Source organism: Condylura cristata, unplaced genomic scaffold (assembly GCF_000260355.1).
Source record: "Condylura cristata isolate star-nosed mole 26May11 unplaced genomic scaffold, ConCri1.0 scaffold00016, whole genome shotgun sequence".
NCBI lineage: Eukaryota > Metazoa > Chordata > Mammalia > Eulipotyphla > Talpidae > Condylura > Condylura cristata.
The window spans coordinates 27,007,502-27,034,491 of record NW_004567117.1 but is presented as its reverse complement, the minus strand read 5'-3'; the positions used below and the strand labels follow the sequence as shown (position 1 = coordinate 27,034,491).

The window sequence follows — 26,990 nt, the reverse complement described above, 5'->3', positions numbered from 1 at the left end:
ATAAAATCCCACATTCCTAATGGGATATAAATACTATTTCTCATTAAATTTCTAGTCTCAAGTCTATACTTAAAGCTCTCACCTCTGTCTCTGTGATTCCTCTGGAAGAAGATTGAAGAAATCTTAGCTGTCTTTGGGCTGATCCCTCAATCTTATGTTTGAATCTCTTCACCATGTCTCCCTTAACTACAGACCATGTTTTCCAGCACCCATTTCACTCAAGAAACCTTATCCTAGTCTTTTTATAGTTTCTTTTCTTTCCTGTATTTTTTCTTATAAATAATTCATTTGTTCCTTAATCAAATGCATTGGTCTTTCTCCTACTCTCATAAAGCTGAATTCCACCCCCAAAAAAGTAGCTTGTGTCCATGTGAGTATAGTTACATTTGAAGTTCTCAAACATCTGCTGCATGAACCTTCTCTCCAGGCTGAACATCTTCTCATTCCTCAGTCATCTTGTTTCTCTCTAATCTTGTCCCTCCCTTTTTACATCATTGTGATAGCTCTCTCAGAGTGGTGTCCCACTCCAGTGAGTGAAATATCTCATGTACAACCTTACTCATAGAGACTAGGGTAGACTCTAAACTCCTTATTCAAAGTAAATGTAATTCCACTCTAAACTCCTTATTCAAAGTAAATGTAATTCCACTTTTCCAGTCCTAACCTGGTATAGTCCAAGAGTCTTTGTCCAGTCCATAAAAATATGTTATTTTGTTGACCCATATTGGGATCCTCATCAATAGGAAATGTTTCCTCTATCTTAAATTCAAATCTCATCCTGTCCACAGGTACTAAAGAAATGGGAAAAACACCTTTAGAAAGCTACATTCATTTTATCAAGTGTAATTCTAAAGCATCCATTTTTCTACCCTCTCAAAGACCATTTGCATACCACTTATATCCTTTAGTATATTTACTGTCACTCCTTATTTTTAGCCATTTTCCCATATGAATATGGATATTCTGTACCTTCATTTAGGTCATTTATAAAAATGAAGATCATATTTGTCAAATGACCAAGTATTTGGTGGGCTACTCGAAAACATTCACACAATCTATTATTTATCATTATGTATAGAATAATTCAAACATTTACTAATCTCTTCTGTCATCTTTGGTTTTAGTTTATACTTTTCCATTCTATCAATGGAGATTATAAGCCAGACATCTATTTTAAGTTCATGTCCTTGCACAGTGATGGTCCAAAATGCCATTCATACATTTTTCAGAAGTCTAAAACATCATTATTCTCAAAAACCATATTTACACTCTGTCAGCGTAGCTATTTACTTCTTTAAAATCTCATCACATATTTTACGATCTCATTCTCTCTTTACAAATGTTAGTTTTATCTTTGGATTCTCAATACAATTCTCCTCCCAAAAGAGAAATAAGAAGTCAAGGAATTCTGATGTTTTCACCAATTCCAGCATTACATACTTCTTTTGTACCTTCTTTCTGGGTATTTTTTTTTAATCTTTTTCAAATCTTAATCTCTCTGAATTTCAACACATGTAATATCAAAACCTTGAGCCAAGTACTGTTTCTTATCCAGTTTCACTGCTAACTCATTTCTGATTTACTGGGCCTTGTTTTGGAAGTTCTTCCTTAATTTGCTAAGTTGGACAGTTGGTCTACATCTGCCCAGTGGAAGGTGCTCTCTCTTATATCCCACAAATACCCCTCTATGTCTAGTTGCAACTGTATAGGATGTGCATATTAACATAAATATTTATTACCAGGTTCTTTGTAACATGGTACGGGTAGTTTTGTTTTGTTTTGTTTTCTCACATTTATTTTTGCACATCAAAGTTTAATTTTGTGGGATCCTCTGGAGTAGTATCATATGCATCCTATATGGTCATCAGTATTGATGTTTTTAAGCAATGTGATTTTTTTTTTTTAGTTTCAGATTAAAATGAATTCATCAAACTAGTGAAGAATTTAATTTTCTTGTTATTTTCATGCCTATGGGGAAAAATCATAGCATGAAGAATAACCAAGTCTCCTTATATATGTGAGTAAATTGATTTGGAGTGAGTAAATTGATTGATTTGAAAAAAGATTAAGTATTCATAGGACAGGCTAGTCCAACACTTACAGATATTATTAGGGCTGAGCTTTAGAGCATGTGCAGCATGATAGAGATGTGGAAGGAAACATTTCCAGCTTAAAAATAATAGCTTAGAAGACTGTTGACCCATTTATTAGGGGAACACAAAATGGACTAGTGTTCTTAGGACATAGGAATACAAATCAGAAAGTGGAAGTAATTTAGGAAAATTATTGTGACACCATCAGGATCCTATTTTAAGCTATATTATAGATAGTATAGAATAACTTTAGAAGACTTGGACATATATGTTTCTTTTTTATTACAAGAACATTGATTTACAGTACTGTTTGTGATTCAGAGGTATAGCAATAGCTCTATATGGTTTAGTGTTGCTACTGAACCACACCTACTACCAAACACCCACAGTCCACCACAATAGCCCATTGTGCTCCCTCCCCACTTTATTGTGTGCCCTCCCCCACCTCTGGAGGGAGACTACCAAAAAAAAAAAAAAAAAAAAAAAAAAACTGAAGGCACATAGCCCCTCCTGTGTTCAATACAGGACTGTTTACAGAATGTGAGCTATGGAAGCAACCTACTGCCCAAATACAGATAAGTGGATCAGGAAAATGTGGTTTATATCCATAATGGAATAAAAACTAGCTGTAAAAAAAGGTACACTCTTGCCATGCACAGCAATATGGATAGAACTGGAAGGGATTGTGCTAAGCAAAAGTCAGAAAGAGAGAGAAAAATACTGGATGAATTCACTTGTATGTAGAATATAGAGGACCAGAGCAAAGGGTCGGATAATACCAATCAATAATAAAATCCTACATGCTGCAGTTAATTTTTCACAGAAATTCTCTCTCCTCCTTCTGTCTCTCCTCTCCTACAATAGAGGTGAATATGAAAAAAAGAATTCTATACAGTGAGCCTCAGACATTCTTAATTCTTAAATTTTAAGTGTTGATAACTCTTCATCTGTAATGGTTAACTGTTGCTTGCAGCTACTGGCTATTTTCTTAGAAGTGGGAATTCAGAGAACTGTACTCTAGTATTTTTACCTTTTATTTTTATTTCAGGTTCTTTACCTTTTGGTTTAAATATATAACAACAGCAGTGATTTCTGTTTTAGTCATTATTTACCAGAAGAAAATAGGTAGAAGGTGTTCAAAATACTTTTTTTTTTTAAAGATTTATTTATTTGTGCATACAGAACTGGGGTACAGGCCAGAGGCTCAGGGGTGGTGAGAGGCTTCACCAGAGACAGAGTGGGGAGCAGAACAGGCAGATCCACAAAGTACACTGCTGAGAGGAGCAGTGGGTGGGTCAGGAGAGGTCTGCCACGCCATGTGATCACCTCCGGGGCAGGCGGGGATCGAACTCATGCGGAAGTGGCTTTAGCTTCTCAGTGCTGTGCTTTAACCTGCTGTGCCACCAGGGAGGGCCTAAAATACTTTTTAATGAGTAAATGTGGTTCATGACGATACATGTGGGAAACCAAATTACACCTTTATAAAGGTGTAGAACAAAGTGAACTCTTAGGTTATAGCTCTGGATCCATTTTTTTTTTTTATTGGACTTTTCAGACATCCTTTTTTCCCCCAAAATTTCAACAATACCATTGAAAATAAAAGTGATCAGAGAAGATAGGAAAAGAGTTGCTCATCTGTTAGTATATGCTGGTAGCACAGAATCAAGTTGGGGGATACACATACCAGTCACACTGTCCCCAGTCCTGGCAGTCATCTGCTATATTGATACTTGAGAAGGGAGAAAAAATATGAAGTATAAATTATGTGCTATGAAAATTAGTCCACAGCTGTGTGCCCTCATGTTCTGCACTGACGCATAACTCTGGAACAACAGGCCGTTCTCTCTGAGTGGTGGTAAGGTAAATATGGACCAGATGTTTGAAGGTGACACATAGATTCTTAATGAGAACTGCTGTTGAGGACAAGAGAAGAGAAAATGAAATCTTGCATAGTGCTAAAACCTTTTAGAAGGAAGTGAAGGTAATTATATGCTAGGTTAAGGAAAAATCCTTATCATTAGAAGACTCAGGCTGGTAGAGTCCAACCTCAAGTCCTCTTCCAACAGTATCGACAGTCTTAAAGATGGTTTGAAGCTGTTAAAAAATTGGAAAGAATTTAGGTATACGTCACTTACCTAATCTCTAAGGAATATAGGCAAGTGAATGCCAAGGATATGCATCCTGAATCAGATCTAAATTATACTGTTATTGCATCAGTCAAGCACAGAGGCTGTTACTGTGTTGCAGGCAAAGTGAGAGTTACCCCACCAAAACTGCATGCTCTAAATAGGTTCTGACATCTGTCGTACAAAGACAAAACTTACTCTTTATGCTTAAGGTCTTCAGTAGAAACTAAGTTTAATAGAATTCTTGTACAATAGGGAGAAGACAAGAAAGAATTATAGTTATCCAATGAAACATCCAAATACCCATCCCCTTTGTGAGTAAATGCCCAGCCAAACACAGTTGGCACAAAACAAGGCCAACAACTTTCACAAGTCTAAGGTGCCTTCTGGAGGGAACTATAGGCAAGGAGCAGCAGGAGCCATGCACGTATGGAAAGAAAAGAGCAAAATCAGTGTAAACATTAAGATAAAGGCTACTGTTGTCAGTCACTTGTGGGTCTTTCACCAACATCTCTTCCAAGAGTCTCCTCCATCCCCCAAGTCCCTGGTGCAAGTCCAAGGCCAAGAAGAAATTGTACCTTCTTCACATGTCTCTGCTCCACTGCCTCCTCAAAGTATGGTCTTCCAACTCCTCCTGCATCCCCTTGCCGCTCTGCTCTACCTTTCCTTACATGGGTCCACAAACTTGGACTCTCCCCTTTTTATGGAGAATGCACTGTTATTGCTATCACTGTGCACAGAAGTGGTGTGGTGTTTGCCATGTTATATCATCTTCCCAGAAATGCAAGTGTCCTTACCACAGACATCTGATATCATTTAGATTTTAATCGAAGATCTGATTGGATGAATCTCAATGGCAAAGCCTGAGTCAAGTGTTGCAAAGCCAGTTGCTACTGCCTCAGTCATGGAGGCAGGGCTTAAAATATAACAGATGTCCCCAAACATTTTTGTAAACTACACTGCTTTTTCCTATATTTTACTAACTGTATCTTCTTCAAAGATTCTGCTCTTTATTATTTATATCTATATATTAATTTAAGTTCAGACAAGATATGGGCACAATATATTTACTCAATGTATTTAAGTAACAGCACTTAATCTTCAAGATAAACCTCTTCATGCTTTGACTACTCATTGAAAAAAAATCATAGCAAAATTGAATGGCTTTCCATGTCTATCAGACTAGTTTCTCAAGCACCTCCTTCTGGCTTGTGAGGTTTGTAAAGTTTAACCTCTCTCTGTCTTTATTTTCGTATTTATATGCAGTGTGTTATATAAATTAAATGAAGCATTTCTGGAAAGGTTGAACAGACTGCTGGGTGCAGTGAGAGGATATGGTATATAGACTGTATCGATCCCTTATTTTGTGCCTGTCAAAAAGCTAGAAAATGCTTCTACAAAGATGAATAAGCCATGCTTCCTGCTTTCAAATAGTTAAGATGGAGGAGGAAAATGTTAGAACAGATGAAAGAAAGCTTTACTAGAGCTATGTTGAAGGTTTTAGAGACACACAGGATGGGGTGAAATGATTCTATTGGAGCAAGTGTAGGAAGAAATCAAAGAGCAGTATGATGGTTATTTTTATGTGCCAATTTGAATGGACCATGGGGTACCCAGACATTTAGCCTCACATTATTCTGGGTGTCTGTGAGAATGTTTCTGGATGAGTAGATTGAGTAGAACAAAATTTAATTTCAAATGTTGGAATCAACCAATCTGTTGAGAACCCAGAGAGAACAAACCAGTTGAGTACGAGGGAGTATTGGCTGCCTGATTGATTGAGTAGAACCATCCTTCTGCCACTTCTTATGCATTGAACCTATACTCAGTCTAATGCTGGTTCTCAAACATTAGACTCTCATTCAAAATAACATCATCAACTTTCTGGGCTGATATCTTGTCAACAGAAAATGTTGGTACTTTTCAGCCTCCCTAATTATGTGAGAAAGTTCTTTGCCATAAATGGATTAGAGAGATAATGATCGATATTTTGAGAGATGATAGACAGCTAGATAGAACAACAAATAAACCTTCATTTAAGATAAAATATAACTAATATTTTATTAAGTAATGCTTCTTTCTTTTCAGAACCATGCCTAATCCATGGGAAATAAACTATAAATTACCTATTATAAGTAGGATTTGACAACAAAATTGGGGATGTCTATAATTGTATTTTAAATTCAAATTTTGTTTTCTCTAAAAGAAAAGACCACCAGTGATGGAATTTGAGGTTATTGGGATACACTGTTTTGTAACAATTTGTCCCTGCTCTCTAGCTATGCCTAGGCCAATATAGTACCTGTGAGCCACATGAGGCTTTGTGAACTTAACATGCCTGCACACATTTCAGATTATATGTTGACTTTAAAACTTTGTATAAGAAAGATAATGTAAGATATCTCATTAATATTTTTTGTTATCTGCACAAATATCTAATATCTAACAATTTCATGATATTTTAAATGAATTTAATTAAGTGGCATATTTAAAGTATTTTTTAAGTTTTTGCTATTGTTTTAATGTAACTATCAGTAGATTTACACTGCTTGTTTCTCATACTATATTTGTACCAGTCTGGATCAGTAGAATGGATATAACCTGGCAGTTTATTAGAGACAGAGAATTTAAGCCTCAGACCTAATGAAACAGATTGTGCATTTTAATACAATCCCTAGGAGAGCTGTATATATAGGAGAGTTTATGAAGCACTGCCTTATCCCATTGTCATAAAATACACCCTTCTTTCTCCATCTGTGGAGGTTTCATTTTTACTGCCCTTATTCCTAGAAAGACTGGTTATCCAGTAAGGATTATCCAACTTTGTGGCAAGAGGCAAGATATACTGAATATCAGGTTTCTCTGTGTCTAGTCTATCTTTGTTATATTCATAGGGTTCAATTATTAAAATGCCACACTTGGCACATTCGGAACATGCACTCACGCACACACACACGCCATGTCTTACATGTTTCCATCAGTTTCAAGAATGAGCGAAAATGACCACATCCTCCCGTACATACCTTGTTCTTCTTCAGGCTGTTGCCCCAACCTAGGGTCCTTTCTGGTCCTCAGATGGCCAAGAATCTCATGTAGCTCTTATGTTCACACAAACATGATCTCATGCAAATCTTTGGAGCCAAAGCTGTTGGCACTGCTTGTTCCCTCCCCTACATTTCACTTTTATCATCCACCATGATCATCCCCTCAGGCCCTTTCTGCATTCTCTCCTGACAGCTAATTTTGTGCAAAAGTAATCTCAGACTAAGGTGTTTGTGCTTGATAATAGCTTAATATTTTACCTCTCTGTAGTTGTATTGCATTTTAATAGGGAGTTCCTTTAAATAAAATGGCTTATCTTAAATAGAAAGAATGAAACAGAAGAGGTGGAAATTGGGGCATCCTGCCAGACCAAAGAGAAAGATATTTTGGACAGAGGTTCTTTGATATCGTTCTGTTTTCTACTCCTATCACCCATATTCATCAGCATTGTCAGAATTTATTCCATGTGAAGACTTAATATCAAGAAGCTGTCACTATATAAAATAAAAATTGTTATAGCTAGAAGAAAAAAATCATTGAAGAAGTTAATCAAAGTGATTAATTTTGTGCAAATACTGTGTTACTATAAAAATATGAAAAAATTAGGGAACTTGAACTAGGTATTTTATCCTTTGTTTACATTTGGGTAATTAAAATTATTTCCTTCTTAACATTTAAAAGTAAAGTATAACATAAATACATAAAAGTGTACAGAACAATGATTTATCACAAAGTAATATACAAATAAGCTCCATCTTGATTAAGTATTTCCTAATAAATATAGCTTGGCCTCAATGCTTATTTCTTTTTTCAAGATTTATTTTATTTATTTATGCATACAAGAGCTGGGTTGCAGGCCAGAGGTGTGGGAGGTGGGATGAGAGGCTCTACCCGAGACAGAGTAGAGAGCAGAACAGGTGTATCTATTGAAATACACTGGCGAGGGAAGCCGCGGACTAGACATGAAAGGTCTACACACCCTGTGTACCAGCAGCCTGGTTGGGAACTGAACTCATATGAAGTGCTTGCCGATAGCTTTATAAGGCTGCAACTTAACTCCTTGCTCCACCAGGGAGGCCCTGGATGCTTAATTTTTTAAATTTTATATAGGTGAAAGCACACAGTGGATGTTCTTTTTGTGTAATTTATTTTATTTAACATGTTTTTAAGATTCAACCATGTGCTATGATGCATCATAGTTTTGTAAATCTCCTAGAAAAATAATCCCCTTTACAAGTATGGTAGAGGGTATTTGTATATTGTGATAACAATGAAATATGAGTTGTTTTTAGTGTAGAGGCAGTATGAATAATATTGATAAAATATTTTCATTCATGCTTTTCATGTACATTTGTAACTGTATATGTGTATGCAGTTTCTGATGAGTGAAACTGTTTATAGCAATGTCAAAAATCTGAGTGCTAAAAATAATATTAATTTCCCTCTCAGATACCTGTAGGTTACTGAAGAAGTCTTTACTTCCTACTAGTGTCTGTCTTGCTATCAGCAGGCATCTCAGAACGTGTTTTTCTCATGATCATGGACAAATCAAGAGAACAAGCCCCACTGTCCGTGCATATTTCATGCCTTTGCTCACATCACATTAATTAACTTTCCAATGGCAAAAGTCAGTTGAATAGTCAAGCATAAAATCAAAGAACAAGACAGTGCATTTCATCCACCATAAGGTAATGGCAAGACTGGGATATATAATATAAATATAGACAAGAACTAGGACCACTGATTCAATCTAACATATAGGATATGTGTAACACCAGCTTTCGCAGATAGCCTCAAACATCTGACCTGGTTACACCATTTTACATTCCACCTGTCATATGAAAATTCTCCGTAGTTCCAAGTTCAGCTGTCTTTGATGTTGTCTCTCTTTTAAAAGTGTCATTCAGTCAATTTGCCCTGACCAGAAAAGCTCTATTTTTGTGAAGAAAATTTGTATTTAAACATTCTACTTTATAAGACTTCTAGAATATAACCAGTTATAATAATTGCACAGCTCTTAGTCCTAGGATGATGAAGCCATTCTTTGGGTGTGATAAATGGAGTAGGAAAGAACAGAAGTTGTCATCATTCCTTGCTGAAGGGTCTGAGGAAGGAAAAACATGTTCTCTGTGTTCCTCCTCATTATAAAACAACTGAGACAGAGACAAAGGATTCCAGACAGTATAGGTGAAGCCTAGTCCTATCGCCTCTCATATCTTTTACAGATATATATATATATATCTCAAGTAATTGCTCAGGTCACACTAGATTGATCTCTACAAATTGTACTTCCTACAATTTCATCTATCTGGAGTATGAAAATTAGGAGTGAATTTCCCTGAAAATAGGGAAATCTGCCCTATAAATTTTTGGATTTTAACATTCCAGTGAACAAATCTACTTATATAAGTGTCTTCCACCATGATTATGTAACTTTGGAAGTATAGACCATGATTGTGTGTGTGTGTGTGTGTGTGTCACACACATACATATTTGCATATATATATATACACATACACAAATTGAAGCAGTCCTTATTAATGTCATAATACAACTTGTTCCAAGGGTCTTTTGCTTTACATATACTCACACACACACAGAGTGAGACAAAATTAAGATGATTTATGCAAGTAATTATTTAAGAAAGTTTTTATAGATAGATTATTTGAGCCCGTTTTTCTTTTAAAAATCAGGTCAGTGATTTATATCTGCATAATAACTAGCTTAGAGTTATATAAGTGTATCTTTACTGTAATACAAATAACATACTTCAAATTGGGGTTGCCCCATTTATGAAGTAGTCAACTCTGTAAGTTTTATTTTTTAAACATCTAATGAAAATTCAACAATAATGTATTATTTTTCCTTAGTTACATACTAAAAATTAGTTAAATTGCCCTGTTTTCATTTTTATAACTAAAATATTTTAAAATTACTGAAGTACATATGTTTGTTTTGCTCAAGAATTGGCTAAATTACACACAACATCTATTTTTTTTCCAATTTATTAAAAATTTTATATGCTTAATGATTATTGGAAATATATCCTTCCAAGTCCTCTGTGATTTACTTGTTGGGAAGAAAGAACTCCCTCATGAATAAAAGTAAATAGAGAAGTTATTTAGTTTTAATATAATTTCATGATTAATTTGGAGCAGTATATTTTTTAAATCACAACATAATATGTTTGAGTTTGAATTGTATTCTCTTTTATTAAAAACACCATTGTATTTGCTACTTTTGTTGATCCTCATTAGGGCTCATCTGTTGACCAACAAGTATCATTACCTCTACCTTACAAATAAAAGGCGAAGCATAGATATTTAGTGGTGGGTTTGAAGCTTTACTATAGATCCCTGGCAATTTCTTCTTATATAATTCTGTTGAAGGAGATTAAAGAAGATACATACTAAAGAAACAATAGTGTTTTCAAATGAACTGGAAGTTGATAGATGCCTCCAAGAATGTGCTCCCATTATGCAGTTCTGTGCAAACAACACAGCAGGCCGTTGCTGCCATTTCTGCTTGATGTGACTTTGTGTATATTTGGCCTCTTGCTTGGGAAAATAAATGAGCTCACTTCTGGGTTGGGTCTATAGGCAGGTATTGAAATTTGAGAAGGTATTTGTATGTATTCAGGAGAGTATTTCTGCCACTGCATTTCTGCATGGGAGGTCTCAAAGGGTTGGATGGATGGAAATAGAAGGGAAGATTATTTATGGGGAGGGAATAAAAGGGATTCATTTCTATAGAGGCTAGGCAGGTGACCTGGTTTCACAACACAAGAATATACACTCTGATGGACACTTTTTAAAAGAGAGAAAGAAATCTTGGATAGAGGGCTTGGTTTAATTTCCAGCCACTTCACATCGAGTCTCTTTGAAGGGGTTTTCTGATCCCAAGAGAAGCTTTTATTTGATAGATGTTTCATGTGTTGAGTTTATTTAGGGCTCAGATAATCATATAGAACATTCTGTCTGGATTACTCAGCATGCTCCTGGCCTCAGCAGGCTCTTTTGGGGGCCTTTGAGTCAAATAAACAAACATGAAATCTCAAAGGCACACATGTGATCCACCAGTCATAAAGCCCTTTTCAGAGTAACTATTTATATTTACCTATAGAACTGAAAAACCAGCCTGTGCATCATCAATAAAATTTAAGTTATTCTATAAGGCTTCTCTTTTGTGAGAGGAAGACAAGTAAAAGCATCAAGAGAGAAAACATAAAGAGAGGTAACATAAGAAAATAAAGATTGTATAGTTAGCAATATGCTGAATTGTATTAAGTGGCTGGTAATTGCTCAAGTCACATTAGATTGATCTCTACAAATTGTACTTCCTACAATTTCACCTGTCTGGAGTATGAAAATTAGGAGTGAATTTCCCTGAAGATAGGGAATCTGCCCTATAAATTTTTGGATTTTAACATTCCAGTAAACAAATCTATTTATATAAGTGTCTTCCTTCCACCATGATTATGTAACTTTGGAAGTGTATACCATGATTGTGTGTGTGTGGTAAGTGTGTATCATCATATTTCCAGCAATATGATACCTTAAACAAGATGCCTTCTGTGGCCGATCATTATTAATTTCTAAACCAATAGGTTCTGGAACCAATCTGTTTGTTTAATTATAATTTGTAATTAGCAGTATGCATAATAATTGAATTGTGCCAAATGTCAGTACTTTTAGCAGTGGTTCAATTTTCTCTTTAAAAAAAAATATAAATATTAACTAATAAAAAAAAATAGGAATCACAGCCAAGTACTAGGAATTAATGAATTCTGGATTCAAAATGTCTAGCATGTTTCACAAGTATTAATGGACACACTAAAGTTATTTGAATAGACTGAAGTACATAGGATTTCAGAATTGGCATGAATGAGTAAATAAAAAGTTGAATTAAAATAAGACTCAATTTTTTCCCTGAAGTATTGAAACCAAATAGACATAATTTTGATTGAGTAATCTATAGAAATGAAAAAAAAAATTTCTTAAACTGAATTTGTGAAATTCTTTCTTTCCTTTCTTAATAAATGTCATTGCTATCTGTCCATCTGCAAGTGATAGAAATCTGAGTTTCTCTTGCAGTTTCTTTATTGTCTCTCATCTATCATTAAGTGCAGTGGATTCTATCTTTTAAACATAGTGAAAATCTATCAACTTTCTTCTAAATATCATAGTACCAGTCATCATCATTTCTTAAGTTTATTACCAAATATCTGATTTACCTTTCTAGTGCTCCACATTAAAATTCATTACCACATTATAGCCAGAGTAAACATACAGAATACACATACCATGACATTACAGTGGAGTCCATATTACTTAAAATCAGTAAATATATTGAAACCTTATTAACAATTACTACACACAAAACAGTATACTGGACACCTTCCGTACATTATTATTTTTTTTAATCATTTGAATAACTATGTGATTCGATGTATTTGTTAGATACAGAAATCATTATCACATTTTCATATTTTTAGAGCTCAGGTAATTTTCCTAAAGTCAGATAGCAGGTAGTGGTAAAATCAAGGTCTGAGCCAACCAGTCTTATTTTAGATGTCTCACTCAACAATATGACTCCATTCAATATATTCACAAGTCATTTTGACTTATCTCGTACATTTTAGCTATCAGTATTCTTTTGCTAGGATGTCACCACATGGAAACTATGTAAGACATCTTTTAAAAAAGCAATTATAACTACTCTGTGAATATATTTAAATAAACACTTTGTCTTGTGTGTTTTCAGAAGATGCTTATAAGACCCAAGTAAGAATTGATAATGAACCGGCTTATTTGGACATCCTGGACACTGCTGGTCAGGTAGGTGATTTTCATAAGTTATTCTAATCTCCGACACCAATTTATGCTTTAATCACAAATACATTTACCACAAAGCAGATGATGAGTTTAGTTATTCAAACATAAAAGTAAATTTGCAATAGAAATAAGGAGTTATACAAGAAAAGAATTGGCAGGGAACTATAATTCATTGCCAACCAAAATAATTTAACATTCACTTAATTTTCTAAGTATAAGTGTGACTATAATATTGCCAATAAATTTTAATTTTAAAATCAATGAAAGTTTTAAATTTTTTTTCCTCAGATATACACAAGAATATCCTAGTTTTGATGATGATATCTGTCAGAGAGTTTCCATTAAATATAAAGAAAGAATGTCTGTTTAGCAAATGTGCTCGTGGGGCAAAGGCAGGTAGACATGGTGATGGGATGAGTGATATAACCAAGGTTTAGCATGAGCTACTACACTAGTGTACAAATCTGTAAAAATAGAAAGACTAGGAGGAGCGATAGGAAAGAATTATTTGTGTGAGATAAAAATATAGAACTGAAATGCTACACAGCAATTATAAGTAAATAGGAGAAAGGAGTCAGAGCTAAACCATTTCAAAGTCTTGCTATGTTTGGAAGGAAGATAGAGATTTTGTTTTAATTTTATACTTTTGAAACAATCATCCTGAACATACAATCATATTTATTAAATGATAAGCATAAACATATAACTGTCCAGTCTATTACAAACTTAAAACTACTCTTAACAATAGTCTCAAAAAGGGGGATAGAGAATGGGAGAATATATTTTTAAAATACATGTATACAATAAGGCTGTAAGAAAAATAAATAAATAAAAAGAAAAAGAGAAAACACAAATAGCAAATGTAAATATCTCAGAAGTAAAAATAAATAAGATTTATTTTCCCAGAATACTCAAGTATTGCTTAATATTGAATAAAAGAACAAAACTAATATATATTTAACTGGTTCAAGAAACATAAAAGGGGAAACAAAAAGTTATGAAAAACAATAGGCAAAACTACTAAACTAAAAGGTATAACTATCGCTATTAAACAAATTTTTTTTTAGCAAAAGTATTGTTAAGGATTACAACTGTCAGTTAATAATGAAAAACAACAAAAAGTCTAAAATTTTCTAGTCTGTAATATTCAAGACAAAGACAGAAATTCACAGGAAAATATATATAAATCCACAGTCATATGAAGCGGAAAAATTTAGTGCTGGAGCAAGAAGTAGTATAATTAAAGATTTTTAAAACACATTTAACTTAAATAGAATGCTGCAGTCAATACAAGAGAAGACATCCTTTTCACATGTATGTCGACAAGCTCTATCACAACTATTTGAAATTTATATATTGAGAAACTCATTTGTTATCAGGGAACTTTGGACAGTGGACTTACTGGAGGAAAACTGTTGAAGTTATTGAGCATATTTAGAATTTTAAAATTATTTCAATTATTTAAAAGGCCTGACATTCCCTGCACCCCTAAGAGGTACTTTAGGTCTAATTAGAAGACTCAGTATGTTAAATTTCATTCATTGTAATGAACTACTTGTAACAACTAAAACTTGAAACCAAAATGACTACTTGGGAAAACAGTAAACTTGCATTACTAAAAATACTTAGTTAGATTTAAGCTTTAGAAGAAAATGAAATCTGGGCCCTCTCTGGTGGTGCAACAGCTTAGCACCCAGCACTGCAAGCTGGCTGCAGCCGCTTCAGTGCAAGTTCAATCCCGCCCCAGAAGTGATCCACATGGCGCGGCAGACCTCTCCTGACCAGCCCGCTGCGACCATCAGCAGTGTACCTCGTTGATCTGCCTGTTCTGCTCCCACTTTGTCTCTGGTGAATCCTCTTACCACCCCTGCACCTCTAGCTTGTATCACAGTTCTGTATGAATAAATAAATCTAAAAAAAATAAAAAGAAGAAAGTGAAATCTCTTGATTTGTAGAGAACATTCATTTAGTCTACAGATGTTTGTTAATATTTACCCAGTTCTATTTGGTGCTGATGGAATTGTGAATACACAGGCTGCCTCTCTTCCTCATGTGCATGCTTGGCTCTGCCAGTGCTGGGGTTAGTGGGTGCAGACTAATGAGTTAACCTTTTATACCCAAGCCAAGTTTGTGTGTGTGTGTGTGTGTGTGTGTGTATTTTAATTATTCATGCATACGAAAATGGTGTATAGGCCAGAGGTGGTAAGAGGACCCACCAGAGCCGGAGTGGGGAGAACAGGCAGACAGAGGTATACTGTTGAGGAGAGCAGAGGGCAAGAAAGGAGAGGTCTGCTGTGCCATGTCATCACCTTTGGGATGGGGATTGAACTCATGCAGAAGCACCAGTCAGCTTTGCAGTGCTGACCTTTAACCTGCCGTGCCACAGGGAGTGCCCCCAATCCAAGTTCTTAAGAGACCTTGAGTGCTTCTGTTGTTCACCAAGAGAAGAGGATGAAGCAGGTAGTCTTTGGACTGTGGAGATTGTGGAAACCTGTGGGGCAGGCCAAGTCAAAGACTGAAGCAAAGCCCAGCCTAGTTGTAAGCTGAAGTAGATCTGCTCTAGCTACTACAAAGATCTCTGACCTAGAGGGCCCTCCCTCCCTGGTGGCGCAGCGGTTTAAAATACAATACTAAGAAGCTAACGCCACTTCAACATGAGTTTGACCCCCGCCCCAGAGGTGACCCACATGGTGTGGCAGACTTCTCCTGACCCACCCACTGCTCCCCTCAGCAGTGTACTTTGTCGATCTGCCTGTTCTGTTCCCAACGCTGTTTCTGGTGAATCCTGTCACCACCTCTGCACCTCTGACCTGTACCCCAGTTCTGTATGCATAAATGAATGAATGAATGAATGAGTGAATGAATGAATAAACAAACAAATAAATAAATAAATATCTCTGAACTAGAAATACCATAAACAGTAGTTAACTACTTCAGGGCCCGGCGTTTATTTGGTGTTTGACTTGTAGCAGCATGGTGGCAGTAGCTGATCAATACAGCATGTAAGGGAGCATTGTTATTTGGATATGGCTAGAGATGGAGAATATTACCTGTTTGTGTGTGAAGTGGTGAGTGATGAGATAAATCTGCACACTTTCCCTGGAGTATTTTCTAACTAATATTACATGTTCTGAAAACAATGAGAAACTTTTAACTATACAATTAGAAAGACAAAAGGTTTACATTTGTTGATCATTAGCTTCCAATCTAATATTAAGCTAGAAGTTGTTTATAAAACTATGCTCCATTGAAATACTCATAATTATCCTAGTTTCTTTTGGCACTAATACCATTCAACATTTATTGAAATATCATTCTTATCACAAACCCCAGAAATAGAAAAGTTAGAAGTATTGTTATCACTTAGAATTTGACTCAGTAGTATTAAAAGAAACATAGTGACTGTCCTCTTGTAGGCACTCCTGCGACTTAGCTCAAGTAAGTCCCAGCATGCTTCTTCAGTGTTTGTGCTATTCATATGGCTGTCTGAAGCCTAAAAAATTCTGTGGGAGAAGGATTGTCCCTCACCACATTTCAAGTTGAGAAGGACTTTTACCCTAATCTTTCTTCCAGAACCCCGATTCTTTTTTCATTGCTTAATGATGTACTAAATTATTAGTACATCTAAATTTGATCTATTCATGGATCAATAACTGTTTCTAACAGCAGACAATGAGCTGACATTTTCCTATCTAACTTCTCCTAGATAGCCAAAAGTATCATTTCACAGAGTCAGGCCACATCTGAGACTAGGTGAGAAAAATACTCTTCATATATTCCTCCAGGGCAATATATGAAGGCTTATAAAGCATAAGTGGCTTATCTAAGGTTAACAGTAAGTTGTTGATCCAGATGTGGCTAGATCCATTTAGACTCCCATTCAAACTTGTATTTCATCTCTATGTAATTCCTAACTGCTGAGTGCTCTCCTAATCAGAACAATGCAAAATAGAATGAATTTTAGCTTGTGTCTTTAAAAGATGTGTAGTTTGGAATAGTAGTAGGACACTGAATTAAAAATGGCAGCAAACTGATAAGGAATATGGCAGAATTACGTACATTTGTTAATGGGTGATTCTGATGCCTACATTATTCTTTGTCTTGGCATAATTAAAAAAGAAATTTTTTACCAAAATAAAAGTTGAAAGAGAACTTTTTATTTTTTTAAAGATTTATTTATTTATGCATACAGAACTGTGGTAAGGCCAGAGGTGCAGCAGTGGTGAGAGGATTCACCAGAGAAAGCGTAGAGAACAGAATAGGCACACATACTGAATTACACTGCTGTGGGGAACAGCGTGTGAAACAGAGGTTTTCTGCACCATATGGGCCACCGCCCTGGCTGGGGATCAAACTCATGGTGCAGTGGCTCCAGATAGCTTTATAGTGGTGTGCTTTAACCCTTTGTGCCACCAGAAATGCCCCTGAAGGAGAGATTTTTAAAAATAGTATGTAACTATATTCAACTAAAAGTATGATTTGTATATCTGTACATCAATATATCTGCATATCATTTGTAATTACAAATGTGTCAGTTCACCCTTATCATTATTAGAAATAATATAAATAACCCTCCTCCAAATAAACCATATTTTTATCTTTTTATATGTTAATATATCCAAACACTGAAGCTTTCTATAAATATTCATTTTTCTCCTGCCTGTATTGCACTCTAGAACAATGGAAAATGTAATTGCAATATGGTATTTGGTTTAACACCTAACCAATTCTACAGTCAATGCAGTCTTTTATCCAGTCCAGACCTAATTTACTTATCTGTGAAATAACAGATTTGACCTTTCAGGCCCCTTTCAGATTTATAATCTTGTGATTTCTTGAATTTCTATAAGACTGGATCTTATATATTAATATTTTTTTCTAGTCTTACTAATAAAAATAAGACTAAAGCCTTAAACTTTCTTTTCTCCCTTCAGTTTGTAACTCCTTTAAAGGAACACTTTAAAGTATGACCCATTCTTCTCATTTCAAAAGTTTCTGTTGCCATTTTAGGGACATGTTTGGGACACTAAAATACATCTAAGTATATTCTAGTGTCCGTGTGTATACTCTGTTTCTTCAGAGCTTTTGTTACATTTTGATAGTTTTGATTATCTGATTGATGCTAAGTCACCAAATGTCAATGCAAGTGAGTTCACATTAAAGTCAAAAAGCTTGATAAGTAGGGATCTAAGAATGGGTCCAGTCCTTAGTTTTAAAAGAATTGTCTTTAATCAGATACATCATGAAATGTATACTGAGTAATTCTTCAGATTTCTGTTGTCCTTTACTCTTCCCTTCAGTATCCTTCTCCCCAAAGCTGCCTACCCAACATAATACTCTTTTATACAAGTCCTGTAACTGTAATCTTTTATTCCTTTCTGTGCCTCTTAAATCATGCAAGTACCACCTAGTTTCTCCAGTATTAAGATACACTTTAGAAGTTATTTTAAATCTACAAGTAAGACTATATGTGAAAGGTTTACCACATAGGAACAACAACTTTTGGCACCAAAGGTCAGTTCAGTTCTACACATGAACAAAGAAGTTTCCAGCAAGACTCCTGTGCTGAATTGACAGCACAGGACAATAGCCTTGGATTTTGGGAAAATGGGACAAAGTCATGGTGATCCAATTGAAACCCTTGGGGAAAAAATTCACTTTTAACATTGCTGCAAAGAGTGGGTAATGAATCCTTATTTTCCAAGTACATTCCTAGCTGGTTCTAAATATAGATCAATTAATCCTTGTTAATGCTTTTTATAACACTCCTTCTAGTCAGTTGAGCTCCATTTGGACAGTAAATTATAAAGTCATAGAATCAAACTATTATCTCTTCTTTTCCAGTATGGTGACTCTAAAACATAGCTGTAAAGCTATGAGTGATTTAAAATATGCATGATAGGAAAGCAAATCATTGTACAAAATAAGGCCAGAAACTGACACCAATCAGAAATTCCTTAGTAGTTAAAATAATGTCAAAAATAAGACATTACTGTATTCTCTATAAAATTTCCAATAATAAGAGAGACTCTCAGGTTCTTATTTTCAGTCTGTTTGATATTAGACTTAGATGTGACAGGCTGTTTAACTACTTTTATTTCCATTTACAGCTTTAGGTAACAAAATTTCAGAAGTCAGTTTCTTGAGGCACATACTTTTATAGTAAAATAAGCTGACAACCTATAATTTAGAAGCAAAAGAAAATTATTTTAAAATACAAGATGAAATACAAAAATATTTTAGAAGCATCATTTAGATGCATTATTTGCTGTAAAAGCAAGTATATGTGTGTGCGTGTGTGTATATTTATTTATATACACTTAAATTCAATCATAATATTTATAATTATATTATTAAATGATCAAGAAATTATGACATATATTTTTAAAATGTGTCATAAAAGAAAGCCTAATGACTATTTTTAAAGGATATTATAAATTTAGGTAGATTTCTATTAACTCAGAGGAATAATAGTTGGATCATGAATTGTTTAAAAATCTATAAAATATACAAGGCTAATCACAGTGTCCTTAGTTAATTCAGTGTATATGAAATAAATTATGAAATATATGTAAATTTCTGCTGTGTGTCTCTCACAGTCTCAAGATGATTAATAGGGCATAAATTAGTTTATTATACTGGATTAATTGTTCCACAGGGATACAAAATAAATAAAGTCACTGTAATCCCTGACCTTCAAGAGCTTGCACTTTTCCTTTTGCACATGTTAAAAAAAAGGGGTCTAGACTCAAGCAAACAGGATGTTAGACTTCATTGTTCTGTCTTTAATCCTATCACCTCTTTAGTTTTCTCTCACCAACAGTGAGTTTTCCTTCCCAAACCAGGTTTTAAGTGTCTAAACTCAACAGTGTGATATGTACAACATTGAGGTTTATATTCATCATTTATATTTTTAGCTGAAAGTTGGCAATTGAAAGACTAACCCTGCCAAATTAAAAAAAAAAAGTTGATTTATACTTAGCATACATGTACAGAGTAAAATAACTGCCAAGACATCTCTAAATTATGCCTTTGATAGAAATAGCTGAAAAACAGAAGATTGTTCAATGACCATTCAATGATCATTCATTTTTCAGCTTACTGGCTGCCATTACTTTAAAACATTTCCTTCAGAATCTTCCCCATACCCTCCCCCCTTTTTTTACTTTTTGTGACAGACAATACCAGAATTTCGCATCCTAAAATTGCTGCTTGAACATTATAGAATTTTCACTCTGACTGGTCCTGAGTAGAAACTCAGCAGTAGATTCATAAATATTTCTACATAATATCCATGCAAATGATGGCAATTATAAATATTTAAATGTAGAAAGGTCATTAAGGGTCACATATTTAAGTTCTCTCTGTTTATAAATAAGGGCACTGAGGCTCAGAAGAGACAAGTAGTTTACCCAAGGTCATGAGTTTTCTAAATACCAGAGCTGGACTGATCCCAACGTTGTGCCCAGGGCTCTTTCCTGAACCTACCATCTTGCGGCTCTTTTCAAAGTCGTCCTTTGAACACTACTGGACAATTCATGAACGATAATTCTTTCTCTTTGTGTGTAAACTTTTTTTTAATGTTACCAATGAAATTTTGAGTCCACGTTGAAATTCAGTACAGAAAACTGGCTAAATAGCAGATCAAAAATTCATGATGATAAATCAAGGCAGAACCGAGGGTGGGGTGGGAAAGGAATGCCATCAGTATAATGTTTTGTTTAGCATTGTCTTTTTAAAATTCCTTTATAAAAAAGTAAAATAAAATTCTTGTATATTTTGCACAATGTTTATCTTTCCTAATTCTAACTCAGAGACACTTGTTTGCAGAATTTTCTTAACTTGCATTGTCACTGTTACTAGTAACTTGGCAAAGGATTTAGATGGTATAAATGAATAAAAAGGCATCTATAAAAAAGGCATCTTTATTAAGAAACAAATTACCAGTAACACAATGTCAGTTCTTACCAGTGGGTACAACTCCTTTACGGCCATGTGAAGAAGGAGGTATCCAGTTAAGAATAAGTATTCAAAAATGAATATAAGGTGTCTGACATACGTGAAAAATGAGGATATTAAGTATTTATTGTCTATGTGATTCACTTTCTTCGCAATTTAAAAATAAAGATCTTGGTTTAGATGTTATTTAAAATATTTGTTCTCTAACATCTAATTTTATCAGTGTTTCATTCATTCAATAATGAATTGTTACTTATAAATCAATAATTTTGCACTCTGAATTGTACAAGTAGCTATTGATTTAAAACTTTGAAAATGTTTCCTGCCTTTCAATGTTTAATAGTACAGACAAAATGCCACTGCTCATTAAGAGGTAACACAACTAATATAAAGATAATTCTCAGTTAAGTTTAAGAATGAAAATCAGCTATTTCTACTCAGGTAAGCTGATAAGGAGACAGATAGGACAGAAGAGTTACTGCCAACGAGCTGTTAGTTTCAGTGTGAAGATGTGGATACACACAATCTAGTATCTGAATCTGTTCAAAGAAAAGTGGGTAATAATGATGCTCGCACACATGTAGCATTAGGACATTTCAGTGATAAAACCAAAGGTATTATAGTAACTGTTCTTCCTCCAGGATCAGGGACAAAACTTGTTTTCCTGCATTCTTTTGTAAACATAGAAAGTAATTGTAATTCTGGGTGTGTGTAGATCATTTCATATTTCTGGAAAGCTGCAAATAATTAGGATGAGAATTGATTATCTTATATTTCTGAAAAGCTGCAAATAATTAAGATGAGAATCAAAGGAAAGGAAATGGAAGACTGTATTCTTAGAGCTAAAGCAAGGTTTATGAAAGAATCCTGATTTTTTTTAAAGATATATTTCTTAAATTATAATAAGAGAAAGAAGTCATATCCATAAATAAGGACATAGCTGTAGCTGGTGTGACCATGGTGTTGATTATGGTGAACAGAAAAAAAGTTGAACGTGAAATACCTATAGTTCCTATATACTTCATATTTAATATATCAAAATTTGAGTAGCCTTCTTTTTAAGATCAAACAGTTCTCTAAGTGAGAAAATTTGTCTTCTTTCTTAAGTCACTGTGTCCAGTATCTTATTAGTTACATTGTAGATGTTTCCTAGACATAAGCTTTTTCAGTTAATCGAGTGAAGAAAACACCGTTTCCCTTCCCTCCTCTGTCCACTTTGATTCAAGACTCTTGATGAAGTTATTTTCTATTCAATCTATTCTTAATCCTAAGAATCTTAAAAGACCTCAGAAAATAAGTGTGCTGTACTGTATTCTGTTTGAAATTCAGAAATAAAGGGAGTTTGGGGAACCAGACTTCTCCATTAGAAATCAATTCTGTAATTAGGCAGCAGAGTTGTTGAAATGCTCTCATTCAAGGAACTTGGATTATTCTTTAGACCAACAACTGGCAAACAGCATGCTGATTTTGCCTTCACTGAACAACTGGAAACAAACTGTGACCAAGAGTTGGGAAATATACTGCCCTAGAGCCATTAAGTGCTCTCAAAATAAATAAGCAAATTCTAATCAATAGAATTTGATATGGATGCACTTAGTATAAAATTATCCTGGAGATTGTAAATGAATCCATACCCTAAACATACTCTGAATTCTGCATTCTTTTGTGATGTGAAAGAAAATGATTATGGACATCTCATTCAGAGATTACTGAAAGTCACTGGGGGTCTGTGTTGGAAAGACAGTCTCAAGCTAAATGATGAGTCCACCCACTAAGCTAACAAGTATCTTTAGTGTCACTAAGACTTCAAAAGACATGTTTTTCCTGCTAGGAGCCTAAGCCAAAAATTTTGCACCCTGCTTTCAGCTTTGAAGCAAAACTGCTTGACTCCCAAAGGCTTTTCAGATAAACACACTTTCATACCCTAAACATAATACTTCTGTGAATTGCTCTGACATTTATCTAGGTTCTTCCAGCTTATTATCCAAAAATGCCATTTTCTCATTCAAGTTTTAAATGAAAGCTGATTTTTTTTTTATCTAATTGGAATTCAAAATGCACATTATCAATTACATTTTAATTGTTCATTCACTGGGTCCCTCAAAGGATAAAAATAGCTTTAAGAACACTTTAAATGGGTTTCCCTAACACACTTACTTTGTTGTATTTTTTCCTACTGTCATGCAGGAATGCCCCCATTGATATTAAAATACAAAGTGTTGTTACTTTCTTTATGAAATTCCAACTTTGATTACAAAGTCAAGTTGCTGTTCTGGGAAACCCAAAGTGCTTTGTGATAGCAGACTAGTTCATTTCAGACAGGTTGTTCATGTATGTTTAGTAGTGGTCTCTTTGCCTTTATAGTTACCCAGACTCTCACTCCTCAATTTTCTCTCTCTTTCTTTTCTTTCTTTCTTCCTTTTTTCTTTCTTTTCTTCCTTCCTTCCTTCCTTTCTTTCTTTTTTTTTAAAAGATTTATTTATTTATGTATACAGAACTGGGGTACAGGCCATAGGTGCAGGGTAGGTGAGAGGATTCACCAGAGACTAGTGGAGAGCAGAACAGGCAGATCCAGGAAGTACACTGCTGAGGGAAGCAGTGGGTGAGACAGGAGAGGTCTATTGCACCACTTGGATCACCTCCCTGGTGGGGATCACACTGAAGCAGCTGTGGCTAGCTTGCGTGCTTTGCCTTAACCTGTTGCACCACCAGGGTGGGCCCTTTCTCCTTTATTTTCATACCTGAAATTTTGCAGAATCAAATGTTTATACAACAATAAAAAAGAGACACAACACAGTTGACACAGCTATTTTCTAAAAAATCATACATCTAGAAAAAATATTGCCCATTTCTGCCTATATGCAGCCAAATAGCATCTATCATTAAACCACAGAAAGTCAATGGAACCAATACATTTTCAGAAACTCTGGTGCCAGTGTTCTGTCAAAGGACTGTGAGATAATACTGGATTAGTCAGTGCTTGCCAGAGAAACAGCACCAGTAACTCTCTATAGTCATAAATATGGATTGATAGGAGGATATTTATTATAGTAATTGGCTCTTAACATTTTTAAAGGCCAAGAAATCCCACCACCTGCTGTTTGGTCACTGGAGAATCAGGAAAGACTTGTGGAGTCACATGCACTCATAGTAGACCAGGGTGCTGGGACCATAACTATTTTCTTGACTTGGTCATAAATCATGTCTACTCTGTATTATCCTTGCATTCCACTTGTAAAGGGAAAAATATATGCTCACAGTTGAGAATTTAAACAATAAAGGAATTTTAGAATAAAGGGGATTGATTAAAAATACACAAATATATGTTGAGAAACATTTAGTAATACAATTGCCTTTTATCTGAAAGAGTAATAAACACTACTTGAAAAATCATATTTGCTGACATTACCAAACTATATAATTTTGATAACTATGTTACTTTACACCATTGGTATAGGTTTAGCTAAGAAAATATAGTTGGGATATATCATAATTTATAACTATTTTAGAGTTGGTATCAATTTTCAGGATTTGAGAGCCTTTAGGATTGTAAATGTTGCCAATAACTTAAAATAAATATATCCAAATCTTTCAATTGTACTTTCCTGATGTATTTATGCCCATGTGAGTTTTTTTTTAATGATGTTAAGCTAAATTCTGTCACAATTCTTTAATTCCTTCTGAGTTAGTCCTCAGAATAGTGCAACTTTATAAAGATCTGTGTCCTTGGAAATCTACCACAGAATAGCCAAGTTTGTATAGTACTTGAGACACTCTATGTAATCTATTTAAATAAGTTATGTGAGTATTTGTTATTGATATAATTTATTATTTAATAATATCTCATTTTATTCCATTGTCCAGTAGAATACAGTCTCTCTCATATTTTCCTGGAAATTTACTTTTCCTAAATTTTCTAATTAAGAGGTAACACAGGAAGCTTCATTAGCGGCTTCACATGCACAATAACCTACCTAGTCATCATGTCAGAAATTACTCAAAATGTATGCAGGGGTAGTATATGATTGATTTATTTCCATAAGCTACAGTGTCTTACCAGAATGTTGATTGCCTTGGGAATAAGTAATCGTCTAAGTAATGGGTCATAGTGCAAGAAAATGATGTACTTTTATTAATGCAATAATTTCATCATATGAATTAATCTTAAATAGGGTGCAGTGATCTAAATCTGATAAATAAATGATCCTTATAGCCGATTAGCATTATGACATCCTAAACTGGGTCTTCAGTACCATTTGTTTTTTCAAGATAGAATTGATTCTTCCTAACATGTAAATCCCAGAGAGTAGGCTGATATATAACATTTTTTCAATAAATTACATAATTTTTATTTAAAATTTAGTATATTTTAGACTTTAGTGTGAAAGCTAAATTTGTTCAATTATAAGGTTTAAGAGTAATGGTATTAAGCATGTCATCCTTATTATATATTATATATGTATGTATATACACACATACACATATTTACACACATATCTATGTATATGTTTAATCTTTAAAGCAGAAATGAACTTCAGTTTAAAATTTGAAAGTTTTATAAAGTAGTAAATTTATTTTCTCAATATTGATCAATTTCTTATAGTGTTTAACTCAAGCAGTTAAGTAGTCAAAAAAGTAAGCCTTAAGATCATTATATAAGCAGTAAATATAGTTTGATTTAGTCAGCAAACTTGATGAAGAACTTAAGCTATTTACTCATGAAACTGGACACAGTAAGTGACTAGAGCAATAAAAGGAAATTTTCTTTATATAGCTTGAACCAGAGTAGGAGGTAGATGAAAACTGAAACTAATCTGAACTGAATAAGCCTTGTAACTGTACCAAGGTGAGTTCGACAAATGTGGCAGCTTAAGGTTAAAGGCTATAAGCTAGCATTGAGATATTAAACATGGGCTCCTGAGGCAGAAAGAGGGAAAAGGTAAACGCTCTCCAAGGTGTGGGGGTTGGCTTGTGGGAATGCCTGTAGCAGAATGGGAGGTTTGCAAACCCAGAGATACTTAGTGGCCCCTACTCCCTCTCAGAGGTACTGGCAGACCAGGAGCATGTGACAAGATGGGACTGAAGAGGTCAGTCTGACCTGTCGGAGCAAGTTCACCACTTTGAGTTTTGTTCTTGGACTAATGGGAAGTTGTTGATGAACAGTAACAGAATTAGAGTGGTGTTTATAAAAGTTTGCCCTGGAATAATGAAGAGAAAGAATTGTAAGGCCAGTGTGGATTAAACTATAGAAATAATCATGAGATTTTTACAGAACTTCTGGTAAATGAGGGTATTCTGATTGTGTGGATGGAGAAAAGTAGAACATTCAGTCATTTCTGATGTTTCAGAAATAAGGTTTCAGAAATTTTCCAGAGTTACAAAGCAGGCATTATTGTTATGGTTTGATTTATCTGTTATACAAATATTTTTCACAATCAAGTTATATCTGGTTATTCTCAATAAACCACAAAGCTGTCATTTCTAATTTAGTGTCTGCTTAAGATCTGTTAATATAACTCTGTGATAAAAGCACTTTGCATCCAGTGTTTAAAACAAGTACTCCTAGTTTATGTAGGTACCATCAGTATATTTAATTTGTTCTTGGAGTTCTGTGCTTCTATGTTCTATTAACTCATTCTATGCTTGTCAGAATTGATATACTTAATCTAGCACCTGGGATCAACTTCTGAATGCATTTGTTGTCAGGAGAAGATTGACAATTTTGGTACGTAATTTTCTGTATTTTTGTGTTACATAGGTCCAGACCCTCAGTCTTGGATAGAACACTAGATGAGAATCGTTGGAATGCTGTTGCAAAAATTACATTTTAATTTTAACTAGACCTACAAATCTAGGTCTAGTGTATAAAATTTCCATATTTCTGCTATTGAAATAAAAGCTTTATAAGTTCAGTTTATAGACTTTTTTTTTTTTTT

The 26,990-nt window shown here is 34.5% G+C and overlaps 1 protein-coding gene across 2 annotated transcripts in view; it reads left to right on the top strand.

Moving 5' to 3' along the window:
- RIT2 (Ras-like without CAAX 2) overlaps window positions 1–26,990 on the top strand; it is a 292,935-nt gene that overhangs the window by 100,136 nt on the left and 165,809 nt on the right. For both annotated transcript variants that reach the window (XM_012725756.1, XM_004683869.2), the window contains exon 3: window positions 13,025–13,098. In XM_012725756.1, the coding sequence (XP_012581210.1) occupies window positions 13,025–13,098 (74 nt within the window). The remainder of the gene's footprint in view (window positions 1–13,024; window positions 13,099–26,990) is intronic.